Source organism: Equus przewalskii, chromosome 3, assembly GCF_037783145.1.
Source record: "Equus przewalskii isolate Varuska chromosome 3, EquPr2, whole genome shotgun sequence".
NCBI classification, from domain to species: domain Eukaryota; kingdom Metazoa; phylum Chordata; class Mammalia; order Perissodactyla; family Equidae; genus Equus; species Equus przewalskii.
The window spans coordinates 34,885,398-34,907,828 of record NC_091833.1 but is presented as its reverse complement, the minus strand read 5'-3'; the positions used below and the strand labels follow the sequence as shown (position 1 = coordinate 34,907,828).

Sequence of the window (22,431 nt, the reverse complement as noted above, 5' to 3'; positions counted from 1 at the left end):
GGGTGACCCATCGACCTCCCCGGCGTCGGGTTGGCCTCCAGCAGTGTGGCCATGGCGGGATCTTCAGGGCTGGCCCCTGGACCCGAGAATGTACAACCAGCGCCTTGGTGCGGGGGTGCACTGAGGCACTGAGCTGCACCCAGGCCGCTTCCACAGCGGTGTGCACTTAGAGAGCAGCTCGCTAACTTCTGGGGGGACCCACGATATCCCATAGGGTCGGGGGACGAGGTGCGACCGCAGCAAGGTGTGCAGCGACACAGGGACTGCAGGCCCAGCCACGTCTGACTCTAGGGGGGAGCCCTGCCCTCCTCAGGGAGGTGCCCCCTCGTACTGGGTAGGACTCGGAATCCTGGTGCCCCAAACACAGTGGTCAGGGAAGGGGGTCTCCCTTTCCTCCTGAGGGCACGCCCGCCACCTTTATCCGGTGGCCCACACTTGTGCGGGGCTTGCTACTAGAGAGTCCCAGCCATTAACTAACTTAATGGGACCGTGAAAATCTCAGCGGCTCTCCCAATGGTCGGCCTTGGGGTTGGTGCTTAGAGTCGGAAAGACGCCTGAAGTCTGACGCCCGATGGGGGACTCGCCCCCGAGGAACGTGAGCTCAGGCCAGCTCCATGAGCAGCATGAAGGGCACTCCGGGCTCGGGAGGGAGGACTCGGTGCTTCTTCCCGAGTTTGCATTCAGGGACGGGAGCCACGCTGCACTCCACATGGAGGGTCCTTTCACATTCGTGGTGGCACTGCCGCCGCCCCTGCTCTGTTCACCAGTGTCATCCCGGCTTAGTGGGATGGGGGTGGGGTTCGGAAGCCTCATCCACGTGATGGAATCAGGCAGGACAGCGTCTAGAACACAGGAGTGGTCAATCCCGTACCCGGTGAAGCGGGAAGCAGTGGTCTTGTCATCAACCCCAGGTTCCCAAGGGCTGAGATCTGGGTCCAGCCCCCTCCCTGCCAAGTCCCTGCCCCAGCTGACGAACGTCCCTTGGCAGGGCTGTATCTGCACCTGTTAGGCTGGTAAGAAAGGCCATGATAGGGTCTGAGCACCTGCGTGTGGGCGTTTCTCAAACTTGCCAGAGAATAGTCTGTTGGGAGCAGATTAAATGCAGACTCCCAGGCTGGACAGAGGCCCTGGGATGTGTGCTCTCCACCACGCAGGCGATGCTGATGCGGCCACCCGGGAACCGGGGCCAACCGTGCCCGAGACAACCTTGCTCCTGAGTTGTCCCCGCGTGGTGGGGCGGCTGTCAGACGGAGGGAGAGAGGCCAGTTTTGGCTGCGCAGGAAGGGAAGTGCCGGGAACCCCCAGCCTGCTGTCCTAGCTGCCACCAGTGAGAGCCCTGGTGAGGGGTGGGTCTGCCAGCAAGGGGGGCGCCCTGCTTCAGAGGGGACCCTGGTGGCAGACAGGAAGCGGCCCGGGCGCGGGCGGCATGTGCACCTTGCTCCTGTGCTCCGGCAGTCGTTGCAGATGCCAAGTCGTGCCCTGTCTCTGAGCCTCTGCCCCCGTCCATGAGAACAGCGATGGGAGGAGAGGCCACACCTCTGAGGAGGCCGCAGAAGCAGCCTGATTACAGCCTGGGGAGCCCTCTGCCTCCTCCCGTGCTGCCCCTCACCCAGGCCCCATCCGTCTGGACCCCTCTCATGCTGGCCGGTAACCTCTGCTGCTCCTTCCCCTTCCTCTGGAGAAAGACTCATTTCCAAACTCTGCAAGCCCGGCGCCTGTGCCCCGCGCTCCTCTGTGCTCCCCCACATCCCCTTCCTGTGGGGCGTCCTTTCATCCCTCCCTACGCCCTCCCACTCTTTCTTTCCCTCCTTGGGAGACGGTGGTGTGCAGGCGTGGTCAGCCTGGAGCCTGAATGGGTGGCAGGCTCCCGGCCCCAGGCCTGCTGGCCCATATAAACGAGTCATTGCTGACCCCTGGTGCCAGGAATGTCCACCTGCAGTGAGTCCTAGAGCCGGGCTCTCCCCAGGTGTGTGGGGCTGTGGATGGCAATGACCTGGGTGTGGGCTGCGCACTGGACTCTGGGTGGACGACCCCGTTAGTAGGAGATGGGGTCGGACAGTGGTCTTTAATGTGGACCGTGTGCCGTGTGCGCTGAGGGGCTGTGACATGGTGTCACCTGGTCAGAGCTGGCTCCGGGGCGATGCAGTTGGCACAGTGTGGAGGGGTGGCCGGAGGCAGGAGACCAGTGCAGGAGACCAGTGGAAGAATGGGGTGGAGGAAAGAGTCTGGGGGAGGACGAGCGGGGGCTGGCTTTGGGGACAGCTGTAGACGAGGGGGCGTGAGGATGGGGACTCTCTCATTTGTCTACCGGCCCCTTCACTCCCTCATGACTTCAACAACTGAGTGCCCCTCCCTGGTGCCAGATGCCCAGGAGGCCGTGGTCAAGGCAGGTGAGGCCTGTGGGGGAGGGGCGGGGGCAGGATAATAAGGCCAGGAGACTGCGAGAGTGACCACCACTGTGGTGGAAACGGATGGGATGGTAGGACGGAGAGAGCTGTGTGGCAAGAAGGGCAGCCCTTCTCGAGGGAGCAGCTGGAGCTGAGGTACTGACCAGAGCAGTGAGAACAGGGCTGTGAGGCGTGGTGGGGGACCAGGGCCACCTCTTTGCGGCGGCAACCCTGAAAGCCTGAACAGGGCGGGCCGACATCCCGTCTCCCAGCCACCCCCTGGCCACGGCAGAGGAGAAGCGTTGGGGGCGTGGTGGGTGGGTGGCCAGTCCACTGGACGGGGTGTGGCCGGGGCCTCCGGCAAAGCACAGCCAGCCTGAGAGGCAGAGCCGGCAGACTGGCTGACAGGTTTGGAAGTGGTGGTTGAGAGGGAACCAAGGTGAACCCGCTGACCTGGGTGCCTGATGGCTGACGGTGGCCGGTAGTGGGCGGGGAGAGGTAGGTTTGGCGAAACTAAGTTGCCTTTGACAGTGAGGTGTGAGGAGGTGGGGTGGTGCTCTGTCACCCACCAGAGGAGCAGAGGGTTGACGGTGACGTTTACACAAGGGTGGGGAGAAGTTGCAAGGACAAGGTGGGGCTCAGTCTTGGATATGTAAGGGTCCTTGAGGGACATCTGGGTCACATGGGGGCCAGTGGTTGACAGGTCTGAGGCTCAGAAGAGGCGTGGCTGGGCTAGAGAGGGTTAGGGGCACGGGCTCCGTGTGCCCCCCAGGAGAGTGTGTGGAGGGAGAGGCTGAGGTCTCCGCATGTAGAGAAACAGCGGGGGTGGTGGGGGGGTCGGGGCAGGGAGCATCAGGCGTCCTGGAGAGAGGTGGGAAGGTGGCAAGCGCCGTCCCAGGCTGTAGCTGGACAGTGGCAGCAGGGGAGGCGGCAGGTTCTGGGGAGGAAAGATGGGGGCTTGAGGAGGAGGCAGGGCCACTGATGGTGTCTGCAGGGTGTGGGAAACTCTGGGGCTGAGGAGGGAGGGTGGGGGGTGGGCTCCAGCCTGGGCCAGTGAGCCTAGGGCTGGGGGGACTGAACCGGTGGAGAGCAGCAAAGAGCGCCGCCCTGTGCTGGGGGAACGAGGTGTCGGGAAGATGTGGCCAGGACCCAGTTGCAGGGCTCTTAACAGGCGCTGTGCTGTCCTAGAGGCTCGGAGCAGAGCCCCCATGGGCCTCCCCAGGCCTGGTGGGGCAGTGGGCGGCAGGGCCTCCCAGGTGCCATGGCTCAGCCTGGCCCGCAGTGCAGGTCTGGGGCCGCTCAGAGGTGGGCTCTGCCTCCTGAGCTGAGCTCTCACAAGGGGCGTCACGGACTCCCCGCCCCAACTCCTTTACAGGGTAGAAACAGCCCTCCTTGGTCGCACTGTCCCTTCACTGTCGCCCTCCTGTTCTCGTGGCTTTGCATGGGGCGGGGTGTGGCTCTCAGGTGGGCAAAGATTTGGCGCCCGCCTCCCCGTCTCCGGAGTCTGCATTGCGTTTTCTCATTTAAGCATCTGTTGCTCATGGGAAGCCATATCCCTGATGTTCCCCAGCCCCTTTAAAAAATTTTTATTTTAAAGTTCATATACAGCAAAATTCAGTGCATTACGTTTAATTTTTTTAGGAACAACGTGCCCGGATGGCAGAGTACCGCCGCCTCCATTAGAGGCCCGGCTTGGAGGCAGAGCCTCTTGAACTCTGCGCGCAAATCCATGCAGAAGAGTGCAGAGGAGGAGCGGGCCCGAGGGGCTGTGCCCCCCAACCCAGGAGGGCAGAGCCCGGGGCTGGTCCTCGGGCCCTGAGGTGGGCGTCTACGGGACGGCAGCTTGGCTCCCCTGGACTCCCCCGCCCCCCCGACAACTTCCCTGCAGCCCAGACCCCTGAGAGGGTGGGAGCCCTGACTGTCCAGTGGCCTTGGCCACGCAGCCCTGTCACTCAGGACCAGCTCAGGGCAAGCAGGAGGTGGGCAGGTGTCAGATGGGAGAGGCCTGTGGACGATGCCACGGAGACTGTTCTTGTCCAGACAGGCTCCTGGGACTGCCCCCCATGAGGCCGGGAGGGACATCTGCCTTCAGAGGGAGAGTGAGTCTGGGTGGGCGGCAGGAAGCACCACACCGTTATTTGAGGCAGAGAAAGGTCAGAGGTCAGAGTTCACGTCTATGGGCCATAGGCTGCTGGGTAAGATTGTGTTTGGAAAAAATATCCTGCTGCTTCAAGCAAAGTTGGAAAGGGGCTGATGCAGGGACACCACAGGGAGCCCCCAGCCAAGAAGTGACAAGACCATGCTGGACTCCGCTCGTCTGAGTTTGGCTGAGTGTTGTCTGGGTCCAGGCGTGGCACCTGCAGACTGGGGGTGCGGTGCCACGTCCCTTACACCACTGCAGCCACCAGGGGTGCTGTGCTACCCCGCTCAGGATTTGCGCTCCCCTTGTCCAGGGTTCGCCGTGGGACTTGGTGCCCCCTCCCCTTCTCCCCTGGTGCCTGTGGGCTGCTCCCTTCCCCCCACACCAGCCTTGGCAACCTAGGGCTTCACCTTCCCCAAGACGCTCCCGTCCCTGGAGACCTGTGACTGGACGGGAGACATCCAGGCTCCCAAGACTAATCAGGGCGGGAGGGCTGTCAGCTGGCTAGAATTAAGCCGTTCCCAGCCTGGAGGGGGCAGCAGTGGGCGTAGAGGGCAGCGCCTGCTCCGTCTGTGCCCCAAGCAGGTCCGGAGCAGCTAGCAGGGCAGCGATCACCAGGGTGTGCTATGCCTTCAAGCTGACCTGCGGCCACTAGCTGCGACTCTGGCAGGGGCCTGGCCACTCGGGACTGCAGTGTGTTCGCCGGGGGCGGTGCTGGTCGCCTGTGCCGCCACCGCAGGGCCCTCTGCTCAGAGAACTAGGCCGCTCCGCCACTGTGCTCATCAAACTGAACTTCTTTATTAAGTGCCAAAGGTCCGGCGGGCGCAGCCCCTGCAGCCCCTGCGCCGGGCCGTGCTCCGCCGCGTGGCGCGGGCTCACTTCACGTGCTCGGCCGCGTGCGAGGAGCAGTAATACTTCTTGTGGGCGATGAAGGTGGACAGGCTGCTGAACCTGATGTTGCACAGGCGGCAGTACCTGTGGCTGCCGCCGGGCGCCGGTGCCCCCTTGCCGGGGGTCTGCGCGCCCTTGTCCGAGAGCGAGGGCGGCGTGGGCGGGCGCGGCCGCTCGGGGGACGGGGCGGGGCCGGGCCGGGGGCTGCCGGCGGCGGGGCCCGGTGGCTCGCGCAGCTCCTGGCCGTTGAGACCGTCGCGGGGGGCGGGCGAGGGCGTCCGGGGTTCGGCCGGGGGCGGGGCCAGCAGCAGGCCGTGCGCCAGGCGGAGGTGCTCGGCCAGGTCCCCGCGCGCCAGGTCCCCGCGCGCCGCGCCGTTCGGGGGGCCGCAGGGGCGCGGGTCCGGGCGTGCGCGCAGGTGGCGCGGGGCGGCGGGGCACGAGAAGCGCTTGTGCGCCAGGTAGGCCTCGAGGCTGTGGAAGCTCACGCGGCAGGCTGTGCACTCGTGGTAGTCGGCCAGCGCGGGCAGGGGCGCGGGCGGGGGCGGGGGCGGGGGCGCGGGCGCGGGGGGCTGGCGCCGCGGCTTCTTGCTCAGGTCGATGGGGCCGTCGGCCGCGTCCGGCCCGCTTCCGCTTCCGCTTCCGGGCCGCGGCGACGGTGACGCCGGCGGCTCTGGGGCGTGGCCGGGCGCCGGGGGCGTGGCCGGCCCGGCCGCGTGCAGCTCGTAGAGCTTGCGGCGCCTGCGCGTGCGCACGGGCGGCGCGGCGGCGGGGCCCCGGGGGTCCCGGCGGGGGCGGGGCGGCGCGGCGGCGGGTCGTGGCGAGACGCGCAGTAGTAGCGCTTGTGCACCGTGTAGGTCTCGTGGCGGCTGAAGCGGATGTTGCAGGCCTCGCACAGCGTCCGGCGGGGGTCGTCGTCCTCGTCCGCCCCGCTGCCCGGGCTCGGGCTGCCCTCGCTGCCCCGGCCCCCCGCCTCAGCCTCGGGCGTGGCCGCGCCCCCCGCCTCGTCCTCGCGCGCCCCGGGGCCCGGCGAGGAGCGCGCCGCGTCGGGCTCGGCGGGCGGCGGGTCGGGGGGCGCGCGCGCCGGGTTGGGGGAAACCCTAGGCCTGCGGGCGGAGGGCGCGTCGTCGGGCGGGCGGCGGCCGGAGCAGTAGAGGCGCTTGTGCACGTAGAAGTTGTTGACGTTGTTGAAGGTGATGTCGCACTCGAAGCACGTGGCGCCCTTCGGGGCCCCCGCGAAGAGGCCGGTCTGCGCGCCCGCGCCCGCCTGCAGCCGGCTGTGCACCAGCTCGGACATCTTGGCCAGGATCTCCGAGGCGGGGGGCGCGGCGGGGAACTGCGGCAAGAGGAGCGCGCCGGCCGCCAGGCCCAGCTCGCCGGGGCGGCCCAGCTCGCCAGGACCCGGGCTGGAGCCCGGCGTGGGACTGGAGATCTCCGCTTTCACCCTGGCCTGGGCGGGGCTGGGCGGTGACGGCGTCCGTGAGGGGACCCGGGGCCCTGGCTCTGCCTCGGGCTCCTCTGCTGCCTCCACCTTGATGCTCCTGGGGGCCGCCGGAGGCTCGCTACTGCCCCCGTTTTGGGGCACCGCCTTGGTCTCTCCGTTTGTGGCCTCGGCCAGGATCTTCCTGTCTAGTCCTGGCTGTGGGGTGGGCTCCAGGCCTAGGTCGGTGGGGGCCAGGGGCCCATGCAGGGCTGCGTGCTGCTGGAAGCTGGCCAGGCTGTCTGCAGGGAGACCCCAGGGGCCACACTTCAGGGCTGGAGCAGGACCTGCCTGGGCCAGACCTGAGGAGGGGGGACGGCAGGAAGGGGAGAGCTGGGCTGGGCAGAGGTGGTGGAGGGCCCAGGCTGAAATTGACTCCCAGCTGTCTCATGGACAAGCCCCCTCCCTTCCCAGTCCTCAGGGGGGCCCCAGGGACTCACCTGGGGGAAGCTTGGCTGCAGGGTGTCCGGCTCCTGGTGAGTAGATCTCAGCTTTAGAGCCAGGCTGGCAGACCATGTGGTTGGTCACCAGGTGGCTGTAGAGAATGTCCCTTGTGGTGGAGATGAAGCCACAGCTGTGGCAAACACCTGTGGGCAGGCTGTGGTGTCAGGGTCCTGGGGTGGGCTGGGCCCCACAGACACCCACTCTGCCCGCTCCCTTCCCAGCCCCCACCTACCACTCAGGGTGTCTGTGTGCACCTTGAGGTGCCGCTCACAGTTGGCCTTGGTGGTGAAGGCCGACAGGCAGATCAGACACACGAAAGGACGTTCTCCTGGAACACAGGGCTCAGTGAGGGGCCGGCTCCTGCACCCCAGCCTGGCTGAGGACCCATGATGCAGGCTGTGTGTGGAGGGTTCTTTAAGTCCTGTCTCCTTGGCCCCTTGTCTCCCAGGACCCTGGCAAGGGCCCGGGCCTGAGCTGGCCATCCAGGTGGCCACCTGTGTTCTGGGAGCCCTGTGGGAGGCTGCGTGGTGTGGCAGGACGAACACACAGCCATGTGTGTGGCACGGGACAGTGGGCGCGCACGGGTTGTGGCAGAGGACAGTGGGGAGGGGCGTGGGACCTCACCGCTGTGGCTGCGCATGTGGATCTCCAGGGAGCTGGCACTGGGGCAGCTTTTGCGGCACTGGGGGAAGGGGCACACGCGCTCGTTGGGGTAGGTCTCCTTGGGCTTCTCGTCGGTGGCGGCCGCGGCGGGGGAGCCGGCGCTCTGGCGGCTGGCGCAGTAGTAGAGGAGGTGGGCTTGCAGGTTCCGCTCGCTCCGGTACCAGATGCCGCAGTCCTTGCACGGGAAGACGTCTTCTGTGGGGGCGAGAGGCAGGCACAGCCTGAGGGGACACCCCAGCAGCAGAGGGGGGCTACCTGTGACCCAAGGCAGGGCAGTGGGCTCTCTGCAAAAGGAGGGTTTTGCCTAGCTGCCGGCGTCGTCCTCCAGCTCTGAGGAGTGAGGTTTGCGACCTGCTCCCTGCCTCATCACTGCCACCCCTTCTCATCTGTCCCTTTATAATCCTGGGTTCTCTTTCTGCAGATCTCCAGGCTGCCGTGGGAACACGTGGATGGGGTCTCTGAGTAAGCCCAGGATGGCCCCATGCTGCCTGTCAACAGTGAGCCCCATAAGGAGATGCTGTGGCCTCATGGGGGGCCACGGAAGGAGTGTGGACACATTAGTGGACAGGGCGAGGCTGGGGCCCGTGACATGGTCGTGTGTGTGACTTGTGGGGGTGACTGTGTGCACATGAACGTCCCCTGGGGAGGGGATGTGAGGGATGACATGGTCCCGGGTGCCTGTGGAGGAGCAAGCAAGGTGTGCGTGTGCACATGCACAGGTGCCTGAGTGGTGCATGGGGAACCCACATGAACGAATCCCTGAGCGCTCGGCCTGAGGACGAGAGTTGAGCATGGCTCCAGTGGCTTCTGGGGTGGGGTGGGCAGGGGTGAGCCAGGGGCTGCCGGGGAGGCCCTCCTGTGTCCCCACCCCTGTACAGCTGGATGGCACCACATCAGTTACTGATCGAATGGTCACATTTGCGGAATTCACCAGATTTGCCCCAGCGCTGCCTCTAGCTCCCCCATTTACAGGATCGTGGGTTGCAGGCTGGTTTTGCCCGCGGGTGAGGGTTCAGACGGGCACTTCCCCGGTTTCTGGTTCTATTGTCTTTGTACCAGAATTTTAAGGAATGTTCTCTCTGTCTCTGCCCCTTGGCTGAAGGCAGCGGAGGGCCTGTTCTGTGCCTTGGCCTTGACCTTGACCTTGAGGTGGAACCGCGGGGCCCCAGACTCCTTATCTGGGTTTTCGGCTGTGGCGTGTAGAGACCAACGTATGATGTGGTTTCTGCCTCTGCAGGTCAGGACGTGCTTCTGGGCCGCTGTCTCTGCTGCTTATCCTGGGCCCCACCCCCCCGAGGCTGCCACGCTTCCACCTTCTGCCTCTTTTAAGGAATTTAAGTATCTCTTGGGTGAGGTGGCCTGTCACCTCTCATGTCCCTGCTGTTTTCTGGCGACTTTTCTGCCTCAAATCCCCTTCCTGCTGTGCTGTTTATTTCTGTTTTTCGAGTTTCCTTTTATTTGGGGGCCTCGAGGCAGCTCTGTTCTTTATGAGCTGAGGCCTTGAGCTGCGACCAGGACCTGAGAGGCCACCAGTGGGTTTGTTTTCGTATCCACAAGGTCATTGCTGGGAGCTGGGTGCCGGCTGCAGTGAGAGAGGGGGGCCGGGAGCCTAGGAAGCGCATTTGAGCCCTGGCCTTAGCCCTGCACCTTGGTGAGGAGGATCCTGGTCCCACCAGCCAGGGCTGAGCACAGGCTGACCACGGGCAGGGCCCAAGTGGGCACAGCCCGGGGAACCTGCACCAGCGCCTCGAGGCCAGTATGACCGTTGCCCCCAGTTCACAGGCGGGAAAACTGAGGTCTGCAGTGTGGAGTGTCAGGAGTTAAACGGGTCCGATGGACTGTGGGGCTCAGGTTATTTAGCCCTTCCAGACCACCAGCTGGACGGGCCCCTGCGGAGGGGGCTGGGGCAGGGCTGGGGGTGCAGAGACGCCTGGCCTACGGTGGTTTCTGCAGTGAAATGCCCCTGGGATGTTGCTGCTTGCGGGTGAGGCACTGACACCAGGGCCTCAGACCAGGGAGCGGAAACCGAGGCCCAGAGGGGTGAGCCTGGGCTGGCTTGAGAGGAAGCCCCCCTGCCTGGGGCTCCTTGTAGCCTCCCTTGGAGCAGCCAGACGGAGAGATGGGAGGTGGTCTCTGCACATGGTAGGGAATGAGAAGAGAGAACTTCCGGCTTCCCTGTTCCCCTGAAACCTCGATGTCCAGACGAGACTCCACTTGTTCGCCCCCGCCGGCCTCTCAGTCCCCCGCAGACCCCATTCTCTGGGGCAGTGGCCTTACCCTGTCCAGCCCGGCCCCTCCACGTGGGCTCTAGGGGTGCACCTCACGCCTGTGGCTCGTCCTCTGCCCCCCCGCTGCCATGTCACTAGTTTCTCCTCATTTCCACAAGCACGCAATGCGCATCAGGATCGCTCAAGTTCCAGCAATGCAAGCCGTGTCCCCTCCGCACACTTTCTTGCTCCCTGCTCCCTCAGCTGCAGTAGTTTTGGTCAAGGTCACACTGACCTCTGTGCTGCCCAGTCCAGCGGTCAGCTCTCTGCCCTTGGTCTCACCACAGCCTGGACACAGTGGACCCCCACGGCCCGCAGCAGACGACTCGTGTTTGCAGGTCCTGCCCCAGAGCTCCCCAGAGGACTGTGCCGCTGTCTGTGCCCTGAGCCCCAGCCTGTGGCCCCAGCTCCCTCTGAAGGTGCACTTGAGCATCTAGCTGTCTCGGGGTCAGGGGTCAGGATGCTCAGAGCGGCTCTCCCGACTGCCCTGCCCACGACAGTACTGATGGAGATCCACCCAGACGGTGCACCAAAGCCCCTGCCTCGTGCTTGCTGCCTCCTCCCCACCCCACCCGGCAGGTCCCTGTTTGCTCCGACGCCCCATCTGGCCTGTCTTGTCTGCCACCACCTGCTTCAAACCATCATCACGTTCGATTTCCTCAAAAAGGTTACTTTTCTTCTGATTTTGCAACCCTGCAGTCGCCACTTAGCCTGGGTGATCCGACACTAAATCACACTGCCCTTCGCTGCTGAGAAGCCTGCCGTGGTACCCTTGGTGCGAGAGGAACCCCAGCCCTGGCCGGGAACCACCCTGGGAGGTTTCCCTCCCTCATGCCCGCCATACTGCTGGCTCTGGCCATGGTGACCCCTCGCTGGCCTCGGCCCCACGGGCTGTGCACTCAGCTGCTCTTTCCCGGTATCTGGGTCCTGGCCTGTCACCTCATCAGAGTGGTTCTCATGGGTACCCCAATAAAGGAGCCCCCCCGCCACCGTCCCATCATGTCACTGCTGTCCTTCCTTGTGGGATGTGCCCATGCCCTCAGGGCGGGCCAGCGCCCCCACCTCTGTGACCGACTATGTGGTTCAGCGTGGAGGTTAGAGTGTCCTATTTGACTCTCAGGATGACCATTTGAGGCAGACCGTCGTGATGAGGAGCGAGGGACCAGCACACCAGGTGTGTTCATGGGGCCGCGGCTGCCGCTCAGTGTCCACGGCGCATGTCAGTGACGCTGAGGCTGAAACCTGCCCGTGCGCCCTGCATGCCCCTGGGAGGGCAGGGCAGGTTTGTGCCTGCTCGCCGGGCCTTCCCAGGCTGCGACCCGAGCCCTGGGCCCTGCTGACCACCTGGCTCCTCTCTGCTGGGCTGCCCCTTTGGTATCTGCCGCCCAACCACTTGGTCCTCTCGTGCTGGCTGTGGCCTTGAGCCCCCCACTGGGACCCCACCTTCAAGGCCCCCGTGCACGTCCCTGCACCACACCTCCTCCATTGCTCAGATCCCGGCGGTGACAGATCTTTGCAGATCTTGAGCTCCTGGGCGCCACTGCAGCCCCGCGCCTGGGCACTGCCGTGGAGCTGCGGTGGCACGGGCAGGTGTACTCACTGTTGATGACCGCCGTGGCCAGGATGGACGCCATGCCGGCCTGCTGGGGCAGGAGCTGGATGTCGGTGTGTGACGAGGCCGGGCCCTCAGGCTCCGCCGGCTCCTCCTTCACAGGGTGGCTGGGGGCCCCACGGGGCTCAGCCGTGAGGCGCACGCTCAGCAGTCCACCAGCCGGCACCGGCTTGGTGAGCCTGCACCAGAGGGCTTCGTCTGCAGGGGAAGGAAGGGCCTCGTGACGGAGGGCCCGCGGCCTGTGTAGCGCCTCCCCGTCTCCTCCTCATGGCCCCTCTGTGCTGCCCCATCTCAGAGACCAGGGTTTGGAGTCAGGGTGGGGAATGGAGCCAAGGCCATGGTCAGGGAGTGGCCATGCCCAAGTCATGCTGTGGCTGTCAGTTTCCACGGTGAGCCATCTTGCCTCCATGGGGTGACTGGGTGGTCCCTGGGGCCTGTGCACTCCTTGGGTCTCCCTGCCCTGCGGCCATCCAGTGGGAGGCCCTGAGGGTGGCCAGCAGAGCTGCCCCCTTTTCCAGAAGGGGTGGCATGTTGGACAGGTGGTGGAGGGCCTGGTGGTGGTGGGGCCCGCCCTACCACGTCCTCCTCCCTGCGCGGTGCAGCTGTTCCCTCGGCGGCCTGCAGGGGGCAGCCTTGGCCAACAGGACCCAGGCTGGGCTGCCCACCGTTGCCTCCAGCGGCTGGCAAGGAGGCCACCGGGAACCTCCCAAGAGGCGCAGGCCCTACCCAGACGAGGCCACCTCGCTAACGTCAGCGTTGCAAGGACCCCTGTTCCACCTGGGCAGACACAGGTGGTCGGAGCCCTGCTGAGCTGGCCAGCAAGAGGGGCAGGCCAGGCAATGTTAACTGGCCCACGTCCCAGCTGGGTGTGCCAACCCACAGCTGACCGCTCGCTGCCAACACTGGCACTCAGGTGCCTTCCGGCTGCTCTCTGGGTCCTTAGAGCACCCTTTGTGGGGAGGAGGAGCTGGGGTCCTTTCCCCCCATGGAGGGGGAAACTGAGGCACATGGGTGAAGTGCTGGCCGGGGTGTGTGGGGTTGGCAGGATGGAGAGCCAGGTCCCCAGATGCTGAGCTCTGCACCCCTCTGCACCCCCATGATGCCCAGGAGGCCCCCAGGGGTTATGGTGGGGGTGTGTGTGGGAGCAGCCCCAGGCTTGGCTCCTGCCCACCCCACGGCCTTGGCTCTGTCCTAAAGAGAGTGCCCTCAGGACGGAGCTGCCTCCACTTGGCTGAACATGCTGTGTGCTCAGGACATGACGACAAGGGCAACACCCCCAGAACATTCTAGCAAACGGAGCCCCCCCGTGGGGGAATGAGGCTGATTTCCCGTGGTCAGTGGGTGTGCAGCCCTCCTGGGCGGCCACGTTCCAGCGGACAGCCCTTGCTTGGCTATAGAAGTTGTCACGTCATCTGCCCCACATCCTCCTCCTGGGCCTGCACCGCCTCGACTGTGATGGGGGCCCCCGCCACCCTGATCCTCACACACGGAAGACCGTGCTGCACTGTCCTCGGGATGAAACCACCCAAGGCAGGTGGGACCAAGGCGATGGAGATGGAAGCCCCGCCCCGCGCCTACACGGCCTGACCTCTGAACTGAGAATGAGGGCAGTGAGGACCCCTGTCCTGCTCTCCCTCCTCCCTCCCAGGCCTCCCTCCTGGGCCACTCCTTTTAGAAGATGCAGGGAGGCAGGAGCGAGGCCAGGGCAGAAGCTCTTGGGCCACCAGCTACCGTGCCTGGCCAAGCTCTCTGGTCAGCCTCACACAGTGATGGAGGCCCCAGAAGGTAAGGGGCTGGCTCCAGGCCCCACAGCTGGGTTTGTACCTGGAGCGAGCCAGACTGTGCAGGGCCCTGAGCCAGTTGGCACCTGCATCCACCCCTGCCAGCCCACCTGTCCTGGGCTCCTCCGCTGACCCCAGAGGCCCTGAGAATGGCCATCGCCTGGGCCTGGAGGAGCAGCAGGATCTGGACTCCTGAGACCCCCTCCTCCCGCCCCAGGGCTGGCCTCTGTCTGGCCCCAGATGGTCTTCAGTCAGGGCACTGGGGGTGTGGTGGCGGGGTGGCAGCCCCAGGCCCAGCCCTGAAAAGCTCGCCTCTCACCTTGGGCGAAGCAGGCTGGTTTCCCTTTAAGGGCTGGCCAGGGACAGCCAAGTGACCCCCGCCTTCCGGAAAGCTGCGAGGGGAGCGCCGCGATACCCACCCTTCCTGTAGATCTCCATGGTGGCCTCGTCCGTGGTCAGGGCCGGGGGCAGTGTCCTCAGCCAGCAGGCCTCGTCCTCCAGCAGCAGGGCAAGGGCCGGGCTCTGGGGGCAGAAAGGAGCAGTCAGCAAGGACAAGTCGTGCCCTTGGACACAGCCCGGACGAGCCCAGCTGGGGGGTCCCCACGGGCCACGTGACGGGAAGCCTGAGAGACCGCCTGGCGGGGTGGCCAGGCCAGGCTGTGGACCGGCTCCGCATCAGCACTGAGCTGCGACAGAGACACGGCAGGGAGCCGGCACCTTCCGTGGTCTGGCATTGGGTTCTCTTGGAAACTGAGGTCAAGCAGCTTGTTCAGGGTCGCAGAGCCAGTGAGTGGCAGAGTGGGGATTTACACCCAGATTGGTGCTTTCCCCTTGCCTCCTCCTCCCAGTGGCTGCTGGGTGCTACCTCACAGCCCACAGGGTGCATGGGGCTGGACCAGCCAGGCTCCTCCCACAGAGGCCCCCAGAGGCCTCCAACACGAGCTCTGTGGGCCGAGGCCGAGATCGGCCCAGAGGAGATGGCATCTCCCCAGAGAGGGACTTGCGTGTCCTCCCCGACAAAGGGGCTCCCCCTCGCTGCTGGGCACGGCAGCCCACCTTCACCCCGTACATCCTGGTGCCGGCACATGGCGGCGGACACTCCAAGAACACCTGCCTGGGCCCAGCCACTCTCTGAGGTCCGCAGGCAGCAAGATGTCCCCTTGCTGAGCTGGCTCAGCCCCAGCCCCTCCCTGCCGCTCCCAGAGACGGAGATCGGTGTGTGGGGTCTGCCCTGGGCCCACCCAGCCTCGCTGGCAGCCCGGAAAGCACATTGCCCTTTTCCCATCTCACAGGTAAGGAAACTGAGGCACGGGCAGGCGAGGGGAGGGCAGGGACAGCCTGTGCCAGCCCTGCCTCGCCCAGCCATGCTCTCTCCCCGCAGCTGGGTCTGCAGCCTGGCCTGTGCAGCGCCGGAAGGAAAGAGCGCTCTGGGCTGGTCCTCTGGCTGCCAGTAGCCACAGAGGGGGGTGGCCTGATTTCCAGAGTCCTGGCCCCCGCCCGCCAGGCAGCAGAGGAAACACAGGGCTCCATCCCAGAACTGCTGGGGGCGTGGGCGGGGCTGCCTGCACCCCACTCTGGCCTGGCCCTGGTCAGTGGAGGAGACAAGGTGCAGGTCACGGCTGGAGGGCGGGCTGGTGGACAGAACCCGCCCCCAGCTTTGCCCCAGGAGGTTGGGGTGACCGCTGCTGCTCCCCGGTTCTGGCTGGCTCCTCTGCTGGAGGTCCCCAAGCTCAGTCACTGGGTGCTGTATGGAAAGGCACAGTGTGTGTCCACTTTGGGTATTTTTCTTTGTTTTAGGCAAATAAATGCTTTTTACTCAGAAATTTGTGCATCAGGACCTTTAACTGAAGAACTGGTGTCACTTGCTGTCCCTGGAGATGCTGCCACATGGATGGAGGAGGGTTTGTGCAGCCCAAGGCCACACACGGCAGTCGGCCAGGATGCTACCATGGCAGGAAAGCCGGGGCAGTGATGGTATGTGGGGCGTCCTCTGGCAGGTTCCGGGCACCTCCCTGCCAGGTCTGAGCCCACAGCATCTGTCTTACTGGCCTTTGCTTGCGGGGACCACAAGGGCTCCGGAGCTGGGCATCAGGGTCCAGTCCAGTCTCAGCCTCCCCCACTGTGACCTTTTGGGCAGGGCACCATGCCTCGACCCACGGTGGCCCCTATGACCACCTCTGTGACTTGTCCCCATCCCGTTGGAGACTCGGGAACCTGCAAGATCAGGCCTGTGGCCGGGCACTCCCGGTGACAACTCCCAGGAGGCTGGGGCGCCCCGGGAACAGAACCTGCCATCCCAGCACCACTGCCCTCCCTGGCCCTTGGCATGTCTCTGCAACCGAGTCATGACCTGCTGCTTGGCGCTGTGGCCCAAGCCCACGTGCTCACTCCAGACGGGTCCTCATCCTGCCACCTGCTTGCAGGGCGGGTCACGTCTGTGACTCAGTTTCCCCGAGGGCATCAGGAAGTAGCAATCTGTGTGAATCCCTCCCTTCCAACAGTGTCCACCCGGCCCGTGACCAGCACACAAGCCTGGCGTCCTTGCTCCTGCCTTCCCTTGGCCAGCAGGATGCAGCAGGCAGGGACTGCGCCTTTGGGCCCAGAAGGCTGGCGTCCACCGGGGCACCCGCCAGCAGTCAGCACGTGCTGACGTGGGGCCAGCATCTCCCCTGCGGAGCCTGCCTGGGTGGGCCGGTGCAGGCGGCAGTGGTGATTCTGACCGCTGCAGATCGGGGCAGGCCGGGGGACAAAGCGGCACCAGTGGGGTGGGTCCATTGGCAGGTGACCATTGGCTCCTATGTCCCAGCTGCGCCGACCTGGGCCAGCAGCTCGCAGCCAGGAGGCGGCCGGGGCCTCCCCAAGCCTCTAATGAATATTAATGAGTGGAGGAGGGCGAAAAAATTAATCTGCCTGATCCTCTGATGGGCGTGCGGTAACGATATGAAATCTAATTATTCGTCCCAATATTTCTAAACCCTCAAACTGAGACTGACAGCTTCCCGGGCGGTTTAATGCTTATCACTCTGGGAGCGCGTGTTCGCGGCTTGATAAAGCAGCCCACAGCCTGCTGACGCGGCAGAAGCCCAGTTTCCCTGCCCCTTCCCACCTTCTGAGGGACGAGGCGCCACGTCCCGCTGGCCGTGCCTCCCGCCGAGGCCCCCTATTCACCAGGCACCCGATGAGTGGCTGCCCCGGGCGGTGCAGGGCCCTCAGTGAGGGTGGACTGGGGGAGGGGGACAGGCGGGGAGGAGGGGGCCTCCGTCCTCCCCCGACCTGACCCCAGGAGGAAACAGGCCAGGATGTCCAGGGCTTCCTGACCAGGCCCTTACCCTATGCGCTCAGCCCCTGCTGCTCGGGGAGGGCCTGGCCCCCACTTACACGGGGAAGGTGGGACGGGTCGGGTGTCCCTGCCAGCCTGCAGGGCTATCAGCCCACGGCTCCAGGGAGGGGAGCACGGCCGCCCGCCTGCCTCTGCCCTGGCCTGGGGACGGCATGCGCAGGCCAGCCCTGAGCTAGAGCCACCCCCCATACCAGGCAGCGGACCCCCGAGAGGGCCGAGGACGCTGGGGGGGCAGGTGTCAGTCCCGCTGGCCCTGTGGAGGGGCCCACTCAGCGCTGGGCTCCTGGTGATATATTTTCTTTTCTTTCCGAAACCCAGTTGCGAGCAGCCCTGGGACAGAAGCCCTTTTCTCTGGTGGTTGAAGGCTCTGGGCCAAGTCAGCCCCCTTCCCGGCCTGGCCCTGCCCATGGGCAGTGGGGTGCAACCCTGGGAGAGGCTCTTCATAAGGCCCCGCCTGGCCCTGCTGCTGAAACCATCAGAGAAGAGGGTGCCGCCGTCCTCCACGGGCACCCAGGCTCGGGCCGCGCTCGCCCCGGACAGGCCGTGTAGGGGTCAGCAAGAAGCCCCACCCCTGCCCTGCCTGCAGCCCCTCGGGGTTGCCCCCTCCCTCCCTCCTGGCTCTGGCTGGCCCACCAGCCCGGGATAACTAACGGCGGCCACTTTAAATCCTCCGGCGCATCTGAGAACCCTCCTTGTTCCCCCAACAAAGAGGTCAGTGTCTGGATGCCGTGCCCGCTGATAACCATCGGAAACCCTATCTCCACCGCATCCGCCGTGACAGCTTCATCTGAGGCTGCTCCCAAACCTTGCTGTGCATCTCATGAAGCAGCCTTGAGGGGAGGGGGCCCCGGCCCAGGGAGCCAGACAGCCCGGCAGAAGGCCAGGGGGGCTGCCGGGGCCCCCCAGGTCACTGCGGGCAGGTAATGGAGGTCAGGCCTGGGGTGGGCTCTGATGGGGGCCTGCACCCACCTCCCTCGTCCTGCAGCCCATACTGAGGAGCCCCCGCTGTGTCCCGCTCACCCGGCCCAGAGGCAGCCACCTTTCTGTCCTTGGCCCCTCTGGTCTCCCCCAGACCCGGTGAAGAACCCATTTCACAGGCGAGCAGACCGTGACACAGAGGTGAAGGACGTCCAAGGCCATGGGAAGTGGCTGTGCGCACATGGGACCAGAACTCGGGTCTGTGTGATCTCCACCCAGCACTGCAGCCTTGTCATTCACTCACTCATTCATTCATTCAGTCAAGAGTCCGGGGCCTGCTGTGGGCCAGGTGCGGTGGCACCGAGAACAGAATAGCAGTCTCTGATCTCCCGCATGGACACTGGAGTTGGGAGGCCAGCAAGAAACAGCCAGTGGAAGCCGGGGGGAAAGTGCTAGAGAAACGGGGACAGGCTGAGAGAGAGGGTGTGAGGCCTGGAGTGGGAGAAGATGTGTGGACAGCAGTGAGCTGGGACGACAGAGGGGAGGGGAAAGCCGCAGGCGGGGACAGCAGGGGGCGGGGTCGGCTTAGGGGAAGGGCAAGCAGGGGGAGGGGACAGCAAGGCGTTGGGCCACGTGGCCCCCAGTCCCTTTCCTGGGGGAGGCCCTGGGCTCAGGGAGGCGGCCAGCTGTAAGGTGGGCCTGGGGCCCTGGCCCAGGGAAGGGGCGGCCAGGGCTGAGAAGGACAGACCTCTTCCAGCCCCAGCTCAGGTTCTTTCTGGCGTGTTAGGAGGGTCCCAGAGCCCCTTCGGGCCCACAGCACCTCCCAGGCCCTGCGGCACTTTCTCAGCCCCTGAAGCTGCAGGCAGGCAAACTGAGGCATGCAGAGGAGGTGCCAGGGCCCAGGGAGGCCGGCAGCAGGGCTCCGGTCTGGGGTGTGTCCCCAGGAGGGCGTCTGCCTCTCAGAGCGCCCCACGCTGCACTCTGCTCTGACCTGTCCACCCCCCAGGGGTCAACCTGGCCTGGCCCCGGTCAGCCGCTTGCTAGCTCTGGGCAGCAGCCGGGGTGGGGGTGGGGGGGCGGGGCGGGGAAGGGGAGGCTGCTGAATGTGGCCCCGAGATATGGCATCAGCGCCTGTGGCTGTGACCTTGTCTGGAAAAAGGGTCTCTGCACGTGTGATTAAATGTAGGGTAATCCAGACGCAGTCACCCTGGGGGACCCAGGTGAGTCCTCACCCAATGACGAGTGTCCCCAGAAGAGAAGGGATGGAGGAGACGGAGGCAGAGGGGGACTGCTGCGTCTCCAGGCCGAGGAACCCCAGCACTGCCGGCAGCGCGAGGAGAGGAGAAGCTGGAGCCGCCCTCCCTCAGGGACCCCTGCGACCCCTCCACTTCTACTTCTGGCCTCCAGAACGGAGAGAGAACACACTTCTGCTTGAGACACCAGGCTGAGGCGCTCTGTTACAGCAGCCACAGGGAACTGACATTCTGGGCCCTCTTTGAGCCTCAGTTTCCTCATCTGTACCATGGGCCAGTTGGGTCAGCAGAGTTGGCGTGAGCTCCAGCCCCGGGCCTAGTGACCCGTGGGCTCCCCTACAGTTATGTGGGAGGGTGGGGGGCACAGCACAGGGCCTTTCCCACGGGACCCCGTGGGGCTACCGGGCCCACTGGGCGAGGCTCCTGGGAGCCCCGGGGCGTGGACAGGCCCAGGGGCTGCTGAGGGAGGAAGCAGTCCTGGGGCAGGGACGTGGGCAGGACCGACCGGTGGGGGCCCCGATGCTGCTCAGCTGGTGCCCAGCCCGAGGGTGCCAGAACCGCCTGCCGTCAGGGTGTCTCCCCACGTGCCGCGTTACCAATCCACTTCCCAGGGAGGGCCTCGAGGCTGACGGCCGTGGGCAGCAGCAGGGCGCCCACACACCCCAGGAAAGGGATGCCTGACGTGGACCTCAGAAGGAAGGGAGCACAGCCGGACGTGGAGCGGCTCGCGGTGAGTCCCATCTGGGTACGGAAGGACCTGGCAGCGCCCCACACTGGGCCCGGCATCCCAGAAGTCACCAGGGAAGCCGCTCAGTGCCGGGCTAGGGGGGTCTTCCCAGTGTGTCCCCTGTCCCTTAGGAATCTATTAGCTATTATAAACAGATGTAAATGAGAATTAAAGAGGGAGACGGGGACATCAACAGGCGTGCACCTGGGGGTCCTGCCTCAGCCCCCCACCGGCCAGAGGCCCCCAGCCAGCGCTTGCCCTGCTGTGAAGCCGACTCTGCTGTGGCAATGACCCTGATACCAGCCGTTGGGCTTCCTGCATGGAGGGCTGCTCAGAGCCCGTGGTGCCCCAAGGGCCCCAGCTCCACTCCCTCTGCAGGTGAAGGACAGAGGAGGCCCACCCAAAGGCCCCTCTATGCTGGTCCCTGCATGAGACCACATGGCAGGTCAGGGACCAGGGGCGCATCTCTCTTTCTCGAGCGGGGGCTTTTTCCCACTGGACCTGCTGCCCTGCTCGCCACTCCCGGCTCTCATTGAAGTCACAGTGGCGTCATGTCTAAAGTGGGTGAGCCCTGGGGGGACGACTGGATAGATAGATGGGCCAAGCCCATGATGGGTCAGTCTGGGGGTGAAAGAGTTTATTTGTTCGTTCATCCACCCATCCACTCACCCATCCATCCACCCATCCATCCACACACCCATCCAGCCATTTACCCACCCATCCACTCACCCATCCATCCATCCACATGTCCACCATAACCCACCCACCCATCCACCATCCATCCATCCATCCATTCATCTATTCACCCACCCATCCACCATCCATCCGTCCACTCATCCATCCATCCATCTACCCATTCACCCACACGTCCACCATAACCCACCCACCCATCCACCATCCATCCATCCATCCATTCATCTATTCACCCACCCATCCACCATCCATCCGTCCACTCACCCATCCATCCATCTACCCATTCACCCACCCATCCATCGCAAACATTTCTTTTGTCTCTGACTACAAAGTTTTGAGGTGGCTGGGCCTCCGAGCCCTGGGTTTCCAGAAGCGGAAGCTGCCTGAGATCCTCCAGCAAGATGGTGCTGGACCTGACTCTCGACCCCTGGCCAGGTTCTGTGCACTCTGTGTCCTTTTTGGGGCTCCCCCGGCTCCCGCATCTTTTGATGCGTGCAGAGACTGTGGGGGGAGCTCTGCCTGCCCCTCCTCCTGCCCGAAAGCACCAGGCCTAAGGAGACAGCAGGGAGGGGCGCCACACCCCTCGGCACCCCTGTCCTTCCTCCCTCTCCGAACAGCAGAGACAACCGCCTGGTGGCTGATAGGCCCATCTGGGGCAGGAGGTGCGCGGGGAGGAGAACTGGGACCCATCAGCTGAGGCTGATAAGGGGCCCGCTGAAATGTTAGCAAAAATATTTAGACAATAAATGAAGTATCGGGAAGGCGTGCGTATCTTTAAGAAATCAATCATCTTGTACGGTGTGTCTGGACACTCGGCGCCAAGGCGGAGATAGCGCCCGCTGGGGAGATAAGGGTTAATCAAGGATTTCATTCTGCAGGAGATAAAGCTGCGGGAAGCGCGGGCGGCTCCTTCCTCCCCGGGCTCCTCTGCAGGAGCCTCAAGGGCTGCTGGCCTCTCTGGCGCAGGCTTCCTGGCTCCCCTCGGACAGCGTCTCCCCGCCTGCAGAGGGTTTCCAACCTCGTACGAGTCTCCCCAGGCTGACCTCACCCCAGGCCCAAGGGGGACAAACCCCCAGAGAGGAGGCTGCGGGCAGAGGGGAGGGCCGGGCAGGATGCATTGGGGTCCTGGGCCAGCGTGGTGTCTCCCGCCCCTCAGTCCCATCCTTGGGGAGCCTGCGGGGTCTCTGGGGTGGGGCGGACCTGGGTTCCAGTCCTCCCTTTGCTATTTGATCCTGGTCTCTAACCCCCTGGAGCCTCAGTTTCCTCATCTGTAAAATGAGGACAGCAATACCAGCCTACAGGGTGGGAGGAGGGAACGAGGGGCCTGGCGTGAGGACAGGCGCACAGTGGTGTGTGTGGAGCGAGTGTGGAACGCACACCCGCTCATCTTGGAAAGGGCTGACTGTCCCCAGAGGAGGGAGGAGAGGAGAGGTGCAGGTGCCGCTCAGACCACACTGACACGCCCAGTTCTCCGCCACCTGGCTTTGTCCCGTCACTGCTTATGTTTTCTTGACACTTGGAGAGTTCAGAGATGATAACCACGGAGCTCCCAGCCCACCCGCTCCTCCTTCCAACCATTAACTGCCCCTCAACAGCTTGCCCTCTGAAGAGTCAACTGCTACTTGCATGCCTCCAGTGACGGGAAGCTCACTACCTACAGAGCCAGCTCTAAATACCACAGCCTCCATCCCACAGCGGAGCCTAAATCAGGCTCTTTCCATGGAGTTGAAATCTGCCACTTGGAGCTTCTGCTGTTCTGTCCCTGCTCGGGGCCCTGGGACGAGAGGGTCCCCCTCCTGCAGGGCTGCTGTGCCCTGCGGTAAGCCCCCACCCGCTCC

General features: G+C 64.8%; 1 protein-coding gene and 1 long non-coding RNA gene across 2 annotated transcripts in view; one reads left to right on the top strand and one right to left on the bottom strand.

Moving 5' to 3' along the window:
* Positions 1-4,000: 4,000 nt before the first annotated feature.
* The window catches only part of ZFPM1 (zinc finger protein, FOG family member 1), a 73,453-nt gene continuing 55,022 nt past the window's right edge, over positions 4,001-22,431 (bottom strand). The window contains 7 exon segments of the mRNA XM_070612493.1: positions 4,001-6,181; positions 6,184-7,137; positions 7,336-7,482; positions 7,572-7,667; positions 7,964-8,197; positions 11,870-12,079; positions 14,082-14,184. Coding sequence (XP_070468594.1) covers positions 5,403-6,181; positions 6,184-7,137; positions 7,336-7,482; positions 7,572-7,667; positions 7,964-8,197; positions 11,870-12,079; positions 14,082-14,184 — 2,523 coding nt within the window. The 3' untranslated portion in view covers positions 4,001-5,402.
* LOC139082264 (uncharacterized) lies at positions 8,196-11,263 on the top strand. The gene is made up of 2 exons (XR_011538080.1): positions 8,196-10,688; positions 10,969-11,263. It is a non-coding gene; the product is annotated as an uncharacterized lncRNA (long non-coding RNA).